Source organism: Meriones unguiculatus, chromosome 7 (assembly GCF_030254825.1).
Source record: "Meriones unguiculatus strain TT.TT164.6M chromosome 7, Bangor_MerUng_6.1, whole genome shotgun sequence".
Lineage (NCBI taxonomy): Eukaryota > Metazoa > Chordata > Mammalia > Rodentia > Muridae > Meriones > Meriones unguiculatus.
In genome coordinates this window covers 35,409,817-35,422,482 of record NC_083355.1, presented here as the reverse complement: position 1 = coordinate 35,422,482, position 12,666 = coordinate 35,409,817, and the positions used below count along the sequence as shown (strand labels likewise).

At 43.5% G+C, this 12,666-nt stretch overlaps 1 protein-coding gene across 1 annotated transcript in view; it reads right to left on the bottom strand.

Annotated features, from left to right (window-relative positions):
* Usp32 (ubiquitin specific peptidase 32) overlaps positions 1 to 9,901 on the bottom strand; it is a 135,759-nt gene extending 125,858 nt beyond the window's left edge. The window contains exon 1 of the mRNA XM_021648365.2: positions 9,673 to 9,901. Within this exon, the coding sequence (XP_021504040.1) occupies positions 9,673 to 9,730 (58 nt within the window). The 5' untranslated portion in view covers positions 9,731 to 9,901. The remainder of the gene's footprint in view (positions 1 to 9,672) is intronic.
* Between the last annotated feature and the right edge of the window lie 2,765 nt (positions 9,902 to 12,666).

Genomic DNA, 12,666 nt, shown 5'->3' with positions numbered 1-12,666 from the left:
TACAAAGGCAAATACCAAATTAAGAAATAGAGTTATCACCTCCCCTTAACGGGGGAGCAGCTTTGCCAGGCCACAGAGGAGGACAATGCAGCCAGTCCTGATGAGACCTGATAAGCTGGGGTCAGATGGAAGGGGAGGAGGATCTCTCCTATCCGTGGACTTGGAGAGAGGCATGGGAGGAGATGAGGGAGGGAGGATGGGATTGGGAGGGGAAAAAGGAGGGGGCTACAGCTGAGATACAAAGTGAATAAAAAAAAGAAAAAAGAAACAGAAAGTTATTAAAAATATTGGTGATTCTGAGAATGGTAATGCATGCCTATAATCCTAGCACTCAGGAAGCTAAGGTAGTTGGACAGTGTGAGCTACACATAAGCAAAAACTTATCTCAAAAAACAAAAAATAAACACCTGGGCTGGAGAGATGCCTAGCGATTAAGAACACTGGTTGTTCTTTTCAGAGTTCCTGAGTTCAATTCGCAGCACCCAGATGGTGGCTCACAACCATCTACAACTGTAGTGTAGCTACAGATGACCTCTTCTGGGGTACATATAGACGCACATGCAGACAGAACATCTATATACATAAAATAAATAATTTTTAAAACAATAATAAAAACCAGGCCTTTAATTCCAACAGAGCCAGAAGTATCTCTGTGAGTTCAAGACCAGCCTAGTCTACATAGAGATATAGAGAGTTCCAGGGCAGGCAGGACTACACAGAAAAAAATGACTATCTCAAAGAAACAAAGACCAAATAAACACCCCAGAAGAATTCTCATCTTATTTTTAAAAAAGGAAAAGGTACATTAGGAATCCAGTGTTATTCTCAAAGAGGCCATCTTGGGTGACAGATCCTGCTTCATGCCATGGATGGTGGCGTGCTCCTTTAACCCCAGTACTCAGGAGGCAGAGGCAAGCACATCTTTATGAGTTCAAGGTCAGCCTTTTCTATAGAAGTTCCAGCCTTGATTTAAAAGTGAGATGTCTCAAAAAAAGGAAGTTTGAAATAAATAAATAAATAAATAAATAAATAAATAAATAAATAGCAAGGTTTGGGGATTGAATAGTGTTTCAAGCAGAAGCTGGATAATTTGGAGCCTTCTAGATCATTACAAGAGGTACATTTTTCCCCCTTAAAGTAGTAACAAACAGGCTTTAAATAAAGAATTTATGACCTGGTGTGAGACTACAACCCCGGCACAAAAGCAGATTTCAAAATTCAAAACTAATCTGTGATACATAGGAAGACCCTAGCTTACAAAAAAGAAAAAGAAAAGAAAACAAAAAAAAGAAAAAAGGCAGGAAGAAAGGAAAGGGTTGGATTTTGAGAGTACAATGGCTACTGTGTAACTTTAGCAATAGATAACAGCAACTCAGACTACAGCAGAGTTAGGAGAGATGGACAGAAATTAACAGACAGGACAAAAAAATGAACCGATTGAAGGACGGCCTAAAGATTGGTGTGTCTATATTTTGGCCACAAACAATAGGTTGGGGACAGCGGTGCTATTTATTGTCGTGAGTATGACTAAAAGAGGCCTATTTTAATAAAAGAGCCCTATCTATAAAGGAAGTTTCTCCAGAACCTTTCATACTTTGTTATCAAAAGTCAACCACAGTGAATATTAAAAGGCTAATTCTGCCAGACATCATAACACACACCACTAATACCATGGCTCAGAAGGCTCAAGAGGACAACAATTTCAAAGGCAGCCCAGGCAACTTACTGAGAGCCTGTCTCAAAAAGCAAGCACTGGGATGTAACTCAGTGGTAGAGCACTTGCCCAGATAGGAAAGGTCAAGTAAGTTCAATCCCTAACACTATATGGATCTTCCCAGAGATATGAAATAATTGGACAACCACCTTCTTTATAAAAATTGAAAAGAAGCTATAAAACCTCCATAGTAAAACTTCATACTTCATTTTAGTCTGATTTTAAAAGCAATTTAGTATCAAGAATCCAAGGTTACAGAAAAGCTTGAAAACCACTCATGAACTTGGATGCTTCATGTTAGTGATTATTAAAGTCCTGCTAAAGAAAGGAAGGCTTGAATGGTGCTTATCTTTGAACACATAGGTCTTAAAACATTTAGGCCTCTAATAATAGTACATATTAAAGAACCAGCTTTATCAGGTTTCTATGCCAATAATTAACTACCTCCCCACTAACTTTGTAAAGGTCCACACTGATTGGCATTCGGAAAAGAGACAGAATAGCTCAATCTAAACACAAACACCATGTGCTCAAATGTCAAAAGCAGAGACATAAAGAAGACCTAAAGGAGAAGTCATGCTTTCTAGATACAATATGAAAAACGCTGTCAGTCCTGCGTGGTCTTTTAAATATCACTATAACCACTAAACTGCTTATGTGAGCCAAGCTAACCTTGAACTTGGTACCTTCTGCCTTAGCTTCCTTAGTGCTGCTACTACAGGCCTGTACCACTGCACCTGGCGATTACATCACCAACTTCTAATTCACAAGGAAAAATCCCTTGACTGTTGCAGCTGCTTAATAGTACAGCTTCCAAACTGTCAATCTTTTATATCTATTTCTAATGTGATAGATTTTCAAGGGAGTCCTCAATAATAATAAACTCCCTAACTTCTCCTGTGATCTAGTGTATAATCAACAGCCCAAAAATCTCCCTTTTTCCTGAAAAAGTATCTGGCTATTGATCAGGCATCACAGTCCCAACTCTATATTGCCCATCATTCTGAAAATCAAACAGAAGTGCTATCACCATAAATAAACTCTAAGAAAGAAGCTGGGCGTGATTGCACATGCCTTTAATCCCAGCACTCAGGGAGGCGGAGGCAGAGGCAGAGGCAGAGGCAGAGGCAGGCGGATCGCTGTTAGTTCTAGCCAGCCTGGTCAACAATGTGAGGCCAGGACAACCAGGGCTTCACAGAGAAACCTGTTGGGAGGAGGGGAGGACCCGGGGAACCCTCCAGGACAGACACTGAAAAACTGAAACAACAGCTGTCCACTTAAGTCACTGGCCAGCAAGTGATGTCACATCACTCTGCTCATGCTCTAAACTCCGGAATTCATCAGTGAATTTATTTCCTCTTTGTCACTCACAAACTCCAAATATAAGAAGACTGTAAAGCGAAAAGCATCGCCTCTGTAACTACTTAGAGAATGCTATATAAGCACACTAATTTAAAACTGCTCCATTTTTTTTTCTTTTGCAGATCATGCTAAAACTAAAGAGTTTCCTAATGAATTTAACAAGTATCAGTGCTTTAAGAGAATTAACTGCATGACAGCCAGCTGTGGTAGCACACACCTGTGATCCTAGCATGTGGCAGGCAGCAGCCTGAGCTAGCTAGCTATATTCAGTTCAAAGCCACAAAGACCCTGTCTCAAACATACAAATAAAACCAACAAAAACTAATGCACTACAGAAGGTACCAACTGTGAAATTCAGTTTTTCCTTACAAAATGATATACTTACCTACCATTGTATCATACGTAATATAAGTCTAGTGAAAGTTTAGAATTGACAGTGAGAAGTTTGGCAAGCATAATTTTAGTTGGAACTTCAACTACTCCACGCTAAATTACTATCTACAACATCAGAGGCTAGGAAAGTAAATTCTTTACAGGTAATTACTGAGTACATAATAGGAATATTAAATATTTAATAATTGTATACATTAAATATCTCAAGTTCTAACTAAATTAAAGCTCTGATGTTTTACTCCCACTCCTTATAGATATCTTATATATCCATTTTAGTGAAAATTACTGACCCTACAGAGAGTGACTTAATTATTCTCTGTGCATATTTTTACCTAGAGCTTAGTTTAAATTTTTTTTAATTGAATGAATGAGCAAAACAACATTAAAATGTCAATCTGCGCTAAGCTAACTTTCATAGCAGTAGCTTTCTACCATCCCTTTCCAACTTTCGTAGCTACTACCATCCCTTACCAAAGAAGCCTCTCTACAGCAAATGGTTTTCAACACCAAAAAAAAAAAACACAACAGAACACAATACAGAGATACAGAGATCATGAGGACCCCAGCCCTAATATATACGTCACAGCTTCTGTATCCACAGCTCAGGGAGCAAGGAAAAGAGGATGGAAAGACTGTAAGAACCAAAATACCAGCAAGTCTGCTGACAAAGTCTCTCCTAGAAATGACTGCATAAAGACCAGAACAATGGCATTATCAATGGACATGTTACCATGGAGGAAAATTTCACATGGTCCTGTCATTGTTGTCTGTCCATCCTGTCCCATGGCCCCCTTCCCATGTGTATCCCCCAACAACACCATGATTGCTGGAAGGAGAATTAGCCTCTGCCAGGTATAAGCCCTTTTATTGGTTCAATGAAGAGTGGTCAGCTCTGAAACCATACATATACAAACAACAAAACCAAATTCAGTAAGAGATGTACACACACACCACACATATACAAAACACTCCACATATATGTAACAATAATCTAAAAAAGAGCCTATGAACTTGAGATAAGAACATGGGAGGCACTGGAGGAAGAAAAGGGAGGGAGAAATATAATTCTATTTCATTTAAAAACATATTTAAGCCGGGCAGTGGTGGCCCGCACCTTTAATCCCAGCCCTCAGGAGGCAGAGGTAGGTGAATCTCTTTAGTTTGAGACCAGCCTGGTCTAGAGTTCAGGATAGCCAGGGCTACACAGAAAATCCCCAGCACTCAGAAGGTTAGGCAGGAAAACCAAAGGCGAGAGGACAGTGTGAGTTACGTAACAAATTCAAGTCCAGCCTGTTCTATATAGTAAGACTCTACAAAAAAGCCAGAGCTAGAAAAGTAGCACAGGAGTAGGACCCTACCTAGATGCAAAAGGCCCCAGGTTAACATCCCAGCACTGAGAAAGGAAAGATTGAGAAATCAATACACTATGCAGTCAACAATTTTTTTCTGAAGACAAGAGTTTCTCTGGGTAGCCCTGGCTGTACTGGAACTCACTCTGAAGACCAGGTTGGCCTTAAACACAGAGATTTACCTCCCCTACCTCCTAAGTGCTGGGATTAAAGACATGTGCCACCACTGCCTAGCTAAGGACATCTTAAATCTGTCAATTCTTGATTAAAAAGGAGAGAAAGCATAATCCTGTTTTCACAAAGATGAAAGGAAGGTGCAGAGAAGAAATAAAGAAAATGTTTAGTTTTCGTTTTAATTATGAAATGTTTATCACCCAACTTTTCTTTGAGACAGGGTCTCACTGTGAAATCCTGGCTGACCTAGAACTATGTACACCAGCTGGCCTCAAACTCAAAGAGATCTGCCTGTTTCTGCTTCCTGAGTGCTGGGATTAGACTTGTGCCACCATGCCCAATCTTCATTCAATGCTTTTAAATGTTGTGTTCTGAGGAATTAGAACACATTTTTAAGAATATACAAGTTTGGCTGGGCAGAGATAGTACATATCTTTAATCCAGCACTCAGGAGGTAGAGGCAGACAGAACTCTGAGTTCTAAGACAGCCTGGTCTACAGAGTTCGAGGACAGCCAAGCCTACAGAGAAACTCTAGTCTCCAAAAAACCTTTAAAAAAATGCTTCACCTTTAATTTTAGGACTTAGCAGAGGCACATGGGTCTTTGTGAGTTTGAAGCCAGCCTGGTCTAGAACATAAGTTCCAGGACAGGGCTACAAAGAGACCCTGTTTCTAATTAATTAATTAATTCACAACCGTCAAGCACTGAGAAGGTAGCTCAGGTGGTAAAGTGTTGGCCGTGCAATCCTAAGGACCCATCCCCAACACTCAGGTAACAAAGCTATACATAGCCTGTGCCCGTAATCCCAGTGCTGGCGAGGTGGATACAGGCAATACTGCTAAGATGTTTGAATAACTGGTCTAATCAGTGAATCCCAAACTGGTGAAAGATGGAAAAAGGTGAATGGCACCTGAGGGAGATTCACACCTAAAGTTGTTCTCTAGCCTATCCATGCAAGTGCATACATGTGCATGTCAAGCATGCACACAGAAAGAGAGAGAGGGGGGGGAATATATACAAGTTACAATCAAATCCCAGCACTGGGAGGCAGAGGCAGACAGATTTGTGAGTTCAAGACCATCATCCTGATCTGAATAGTGAGCTCCAGGAGGACAAAGGCTACAAAATGAGACGCTGTCTGAAAAAAATACACAAATACACATATCACACATAAAAGTACAAACTGATGTAACATGGAAAAAGAGATATCAAAACTATTAAAATTCTTAGTATCTATGAAACAGGCATAATTCCCTAGTCAACACATGCAGTCTTAAAAAAATAAAAGGGGAGGGGACTAGAGAGTTAGCTCAGTGGTTAAGAACATTGGCTGCTCTTCCAGAGGACTAGGGTTCAATTCCAGCAACCACCTGGCAGCTCACAACTGTCTATAACTCCAGTTCCGGGGGATATGATGTGCTCACACAGATATACATGCAGGCAAAACACCAATTAATGTTCATAAAATAAAAACAAATAAAATATTTTTTTAAAAAGCCAAGCTGGACCAGTGAGATGGATTAGAGGGTAAAGGTGACTATCAAGCCTGAAAACATGAGTTCAATCCCTGGGACCCACATGGCAGAATGAAAGAACGAACTCCTGAGTGCCAAAAATTGTCCTATCACCCATGGCAAACAAACACATACAAATAAATGTAACACAAATATCGTAATAAAGACAAGCTTGGTGGCACACGCCCATAATCCCAGCACTCTGGAGGGCAGAGACAGGCAGAGCAATGTGAATTAGAGGCCAGCTAGTCTACAAAGCCAGTCGAGGACAGCAAAGGCTACACAGAAAAACCCTGTCTCAAAACGAAAAACAAAACATGAGAAAAAAAACATTTTCACAAAACTCATGCCACTTGTACGCTACTCAAGATATTTACAATACAAGCCAAAAATAAAAGCTACCATTTACACATCTTTCCAAAAAATGTTTAAAGCTACATACTTTCAAAAAAGTAAACGTTGAGATAACTGGCAATCTAGCTAAAATAGAATATAAACACAAAATTCATCCCAATATCAAACATAAACTAGACTGCCCTTTCGCTCAAGTCCAGTGTTATCTCTCACTAACATAACACTGCATTTCAAGGCCCCACTTTGCTAGATAAACTGTCTTGTTTTGCAGTAATGCATCTGGCTTTTTTAAAATGCTGTGTAATTATATACAATACACACTGCTTATGTAAATTAAAGACAAATGATCAAATAATTCTATCCAGCTTGTTCTTGTCAAATCCTACCTGCCCTAACTCACAATGTAAATAAAACTGATTCAGGTATTAGCACCTATGTATTTATGCACCCCCAAAAGGTTCTCAAACCATCCTGTAGACCCAGCAACAGCTTATAAAATCTTCCTGTAGTTTACTTGAACTCTGACATCTTATTTGCCTGTTTTAAACATACCCCTGTTTACAGTTAGAAACTACTTTATCAACTTGCTACTCTTTTGGTTGTTTTTATGCAGCGAAACTGACAAAAAACAAACCCATTCAAACACCCTTTACCAAGACTTTCACTCACACTTTGTTACTTCTTCAAATAGCATTTTAAAATTCCACAGGCATATTTCATAACAAATTAAACAAAAACCTCCCAACAGATCATTTTTAAATGCACCAACTTCATTTATATTTTAAAATGTACAATTGGGCATGGTGGCCTATATCTTTAATCCTGGCACTTGGGAGGCTGAGGCAGGTGATTCTCTGAGTTCAAGGCCAGCCTGGTCTACAAACTGAGTTCCAAGACAACCAGGGCTACACAGAGAAACTCTGTCTCAAAAAACAAAAAACAAAATGTACAATCTTATTTTGATATAAAGTAAACCAACATGAGCTGGAGTCAGAGTTTAATTTTAGAATTTCTTAATGCCAGGTATTCCACTGGTATTCACACCCTTGAACTTAAGGAACACTTCTGAACCTTGCAGCTATACATCAACTTGACTGTGCCCTAGTTCATGCCATGTAAGCCATTGACTAATTGCCCCTAGACCTGTCAAGCTCAATAGCATTCAGGAAGTGACTGGTCTACTAGGGTTGGAAATAAATCAAGAATTTGGAATATTTCTCATATCGAAACAAAGAGAAAAAGTTCAAGTAAGATTGTACTAAGAACAATTGTCATAAGCTAGGTGTGGTGGCACACAATTTTAATCCCAGCATTCAGGAGGCAGAGGCAGGCTGTTAGCTATGAGTTCCAGGGCAGCTTGGTCCACAAATTGAGTCCAGGCTACACAGAGAAACCCTGTCTCTCTCTCTCTCTCTCTCTCTCTCACACACACACACACGCACACACACACACACACACTCAGTCATCATGCTGATGGGGTAGGGAGGCACCACTAAAAGGCATATTTTTGTTATTCTGCTTAGTCCAATATTAATGCAACTCCCCGTATCTTATTATCTATTTGTCCGGCAATGGGTCTAGTGAACTTAATTCTCCTTGTATAAGAACTAGATTTCACTTCTAAATCCTCACTTTTAAAACGTCTTTTTCCTCATATTTTCATTTTCTATCCCAAGCAACTAAAACCACCTGGCGCATAGCTGAATTTTTTTGTCTCAGAAATCTGTTAACAATAATGTTTGGCCTCTAATCTGCTTAATGTTTTTCACGTCTTACCAAGAAAATCCATTAAACGTCGACAAGAAATACAAGCACCACACACACACTCTCTCTCTCTCTCTCTCTCTCTCTCTCACTCTCTCAAATCTCAGTCATGAAAAATTAAGTCACATTCCGGCCATAAACTGTGCAAGACACTTCCAGTTAGCGTGAGCTTTAGAGATCACGGACAACCTTATCAGAGTTAAGTGGTTAGGGGGTTGGGGCTGTTAACAACACAATGTGAATCAGAGCCAGTAACAGGAGCAGGCTAGGACTGACAGCAAGGCCAGTCTCTGAAAGCAGCTGTAGCACGGTATCCCAACGCTGGATTTCCGAATGCCATTTTAAGGGAGCGAGAAGGTAGGAACTGGGAATCAAGCGCACTCAAACCGTCTGATCAATGTCCGAAGAAAGGAAACCTAAGACAAGGTCTTGTCTCTTCTCACCTTCAACACAACTTCATCTCAGGCCGTTCTTAATCAAAGTCAACCGCTCAAAGGCTGAAGGGTGGCAGTAGTAAATGGAAGAATGGTCATCGCCCTCAACAGAGCGGCAAAGAGCCTGGGAAAAACCAGGGGTTCCCTAACAGGAAAGGTCTTCCAGGAGCAAAAAGAAAACGCTCTGCAGCCGCCTTCTCTTCTCCAGCCAAAGCTCTTAGAAACCAGATTAGGATGTTGTCGGGGCTTTTTTTTTTTTTTTTAATGAAAGAGTGATATGAGAAAATGGCACTGAAGGGGGCCTGGAAGGGCTGAACCACCCAAGCGATGGGAAGGGCTACCCCGGACCCAGACAAGATAACAACGCCACCAACGCGCACCGGCAAGGGCCAGCCAGCGCCCGGTACCCCGTCACGGCGAGAGGCTTCGCCCCCTCCCCGAGCGCCCCAATTCCCAAGCACCGCTCCCCCCTCCACCTCCCCGCCCCCAGTATTCCCACGGCTGGCCCTCGGCCCTTCGCCGGGCACCCCACGCCCCGGCCTCCCCGCCCAGGCACCCACCCCCGGGCGCTCGGCTCTGGCCTCCCCGCAGCTCGCCCGACCCCTCCCCCTCACCTCTCCTCAGCGCCTCCTCGTAGCTGAGGAATCCGATCCGTGACTCCTTGGCGCCCATGCTCCCCTCATCCCCTCGGCCGGGGGTCGGAGCCTGGCTTCGCCCCCACCCCCCTCCCGCCCTCTTCGCGGCGTCGCCGGCTGACGGTGTCCGCGTCCCCGGCCCCTCCTCCCCCAACACTAACAAGTGCGGCTCCTGCCCCAGCGACTCCTCCCGACCGCCGCCGCCGCCGCCGCCGCCTCCTCCATGCCGAGTCACGTGACCCGCTCCCACCCCGCCCCCTTCCCCTCCCTCCTACTCCGCCCTTCTCTCCTCTCTCCTCCCTTCGCGTCTCTCCTCACTCCTCCTCTCCTCCCCTCGGCCCCCCTCCCGCCAGCCCCGCTGTGGGTCACCTGACCCGAGGCCCGGGGACTGTTCCGGGGAATGGCCGCCCTGGGCCACGCTCCGCCCCACCCCTCGCTCCCAGCGCGCAGGAGCGCGGGGGTGGGGCGGGCCTCGCGCGTCAGCGCGTCAGCCTCGTCTCCCCGCCAATCGTAGGCCTCGGATCCCGCCGCGGCGCTCAGCTGGCCAGGAGGGCAGTGACTTCCGGGGCGCTCGAGGACGGTTCTTCCCGCCCCCACGTTCCGGCGTTCGACGGGCGGGGCCGGAGCGATGACGGTTGGTGCTGCGGTGGCCCAGGCCCACCTTGGAAGACTGTCGGGGAGTGTTAGGCAGCGGGGGTCTGAGGAGAGCGGTGCGGGCAGACGGGGAGCCCCTAACCTTCAGGGGATTTTTGACAGAAGTGGAAGATGAGAATCTCAAGGCTTCTCTGAGAAGATACCGTTCTTCCCGCTAGTAGATGGACCCTAAGGACAGGGCAGCGGACCATGTCACAGAATTCTTTCCTGTGCCTTCCCTTTCTCCGGATCCGGCTGCCTTGGCTTCCCGCCCCCCCCTCCCCTCCTCTCCCTCCCACCCCCCCCGCGCGCCCCGCATTTCTTAAGCCGCCTTAGATGTGGTGTTTTGGTCGGTTGGGTTGGATGTTAAGTTTCTGACGCAGGGGTCTGCTTTGTAACCCAGGCTGGCCTCGAACCTGGCGATTCGCTGCCTCAGCCTCCCACCTACTGGTTTTGCAAGGAGCGCCACCACACCCGACCCTGTCCCCTTCATATTACAAGTTCCTTGTGTTGCTCTCTGGAAATGAGACAGTTCAAAACAGAGCAGCTTGCTTTAAAAGTGTAGTAAGTGTGAGTTTAGTCGCTCTGCAGCCTCAGCACTTTGTCTTCAGGATCACCACATGTAGAGGAGAAAAACTATTACACTCCACAGTAATGCTAGTCTGTCCTCACACTAGCTCACAGCAACCATTTCTCCTGTGACTGGCTTATTTCGCTTAACATGTCTCCTGTTGTAGCATATCAGGCTTTTCCTTATAATCCAGCAATTCCACTTCTGAGTACATACTCCCAAAGAATGTCTTTAAAGGGATGTGTGAACAGCTATTTGTGCACTCAGCGTTTATAGCAATACAAGTCAAAATGTTTACAACGAATGTTTGGGGCTTATGGCAATCCTCCTGCCTCTGCCTCCATATATTAGAAGCATGTGCCCCACACCTGGTTTTATTTAATTTGTATCCAGTTTCACCATGAAAGTCATAATATGAAGCAATAAGGAAACAACATTGAAAAACAACTATTTGGATTAGCGTAGACTCAGGGTGCCAATTAGATAATTTAGGGCCAGCAGAAGGATTTCAGTTCCTGAAGCCGACTGATTATCACATGCCCTGCCAGAGAAAGGTGTTTCTCTACTTACCTTTCCTGGCGGACCAGATCAACAGCGTGCAGGCCTTAGTCACAGCACTGCCCTTTCCAGTTCTCTGAGGCAGTTAATAAGACCTGAGATTAGTTGTGTTACTAAAAGCCCATGAATCAAGAGGTTGGGGATATATTCCAAACCCTTTAATTTCCTTGTCATCAGTTCAGTGTGTCTTCAGACAAAACAATTCAGTCATCCTGCACAGTATGAGCTCTGAATTAGGTTTTTTCTGAAGGGAAAATCTAAATAGGATTCCAACTGTGAGGAACAAAAACTTTAACGATTGAAATGCAAGATAGAGCATGCATTACTACTTTTCCAAAAAGTACATAAGCATGGGCCTAGGTATGTAACTGCCCAATTGATTGATTTGGAGGAAATTATTTTCTCACATTGTGGGACTTCCCCACTTGAAAGCTGGGACTTTTGTTAGAATTTGTCTTATGAGATGATCACCACAAAAATATCATCGAAGGTGATTTAAAACCTAATCAAGTTAGCCAGGCAGTGATTGCACGGCCTTTAATGCCAGCACTGCTGGAAGGCAAAGGCAGGTAGATCTCTGTGAGTTTGAGACCAGCTGGTCTAGAAAGTGAGTTCCAGAACAACCAGGGCTATTACACAGAGAAGCTGTTGTCTGGGGTTTGGGGCAGGGGGGCAGACACACATGCACTCATGTGTGATGTCTGATGAGAACTTTAAATATTAAACTGAGATAAGAACCTGTATCACAAGTCACCCAGTCAAATGTTAAACATCTCCCTATAACTTAAAATTCATAAAATATGTTTGATGATGCAGAAAGGGTGAAGTCTTCTTGTCACACTATAGGAATTCTATTAATCATGTAGTTTGTTCATTTTATCTATTGAAGAGTTGGACAGCTACCTCACTTTAAGTGTTAAGTTGTACTTAGGAAACCATTCCTTTAACTATAATTACATGCCTGTGAAAAGGTTATCCGTACAAAGATTTAAAGCATGGAAGATTAGTTATGTCATTTCTGCTTCTGAGTGGGCAACCTAAATGACAGTGTTCCTTCGTTTGTATTCCTGGAGAAATAACATAAGGTCAGAGTTATTTTAGTAATTGCCAAAGGAGCATAGCTACACTAGAAATGGCCAGTATAATAAGGAGGGATAGACCAACAACAGATCTATGAGTACTTTGACTGCCACAAGAGGCCAATGCTCTCT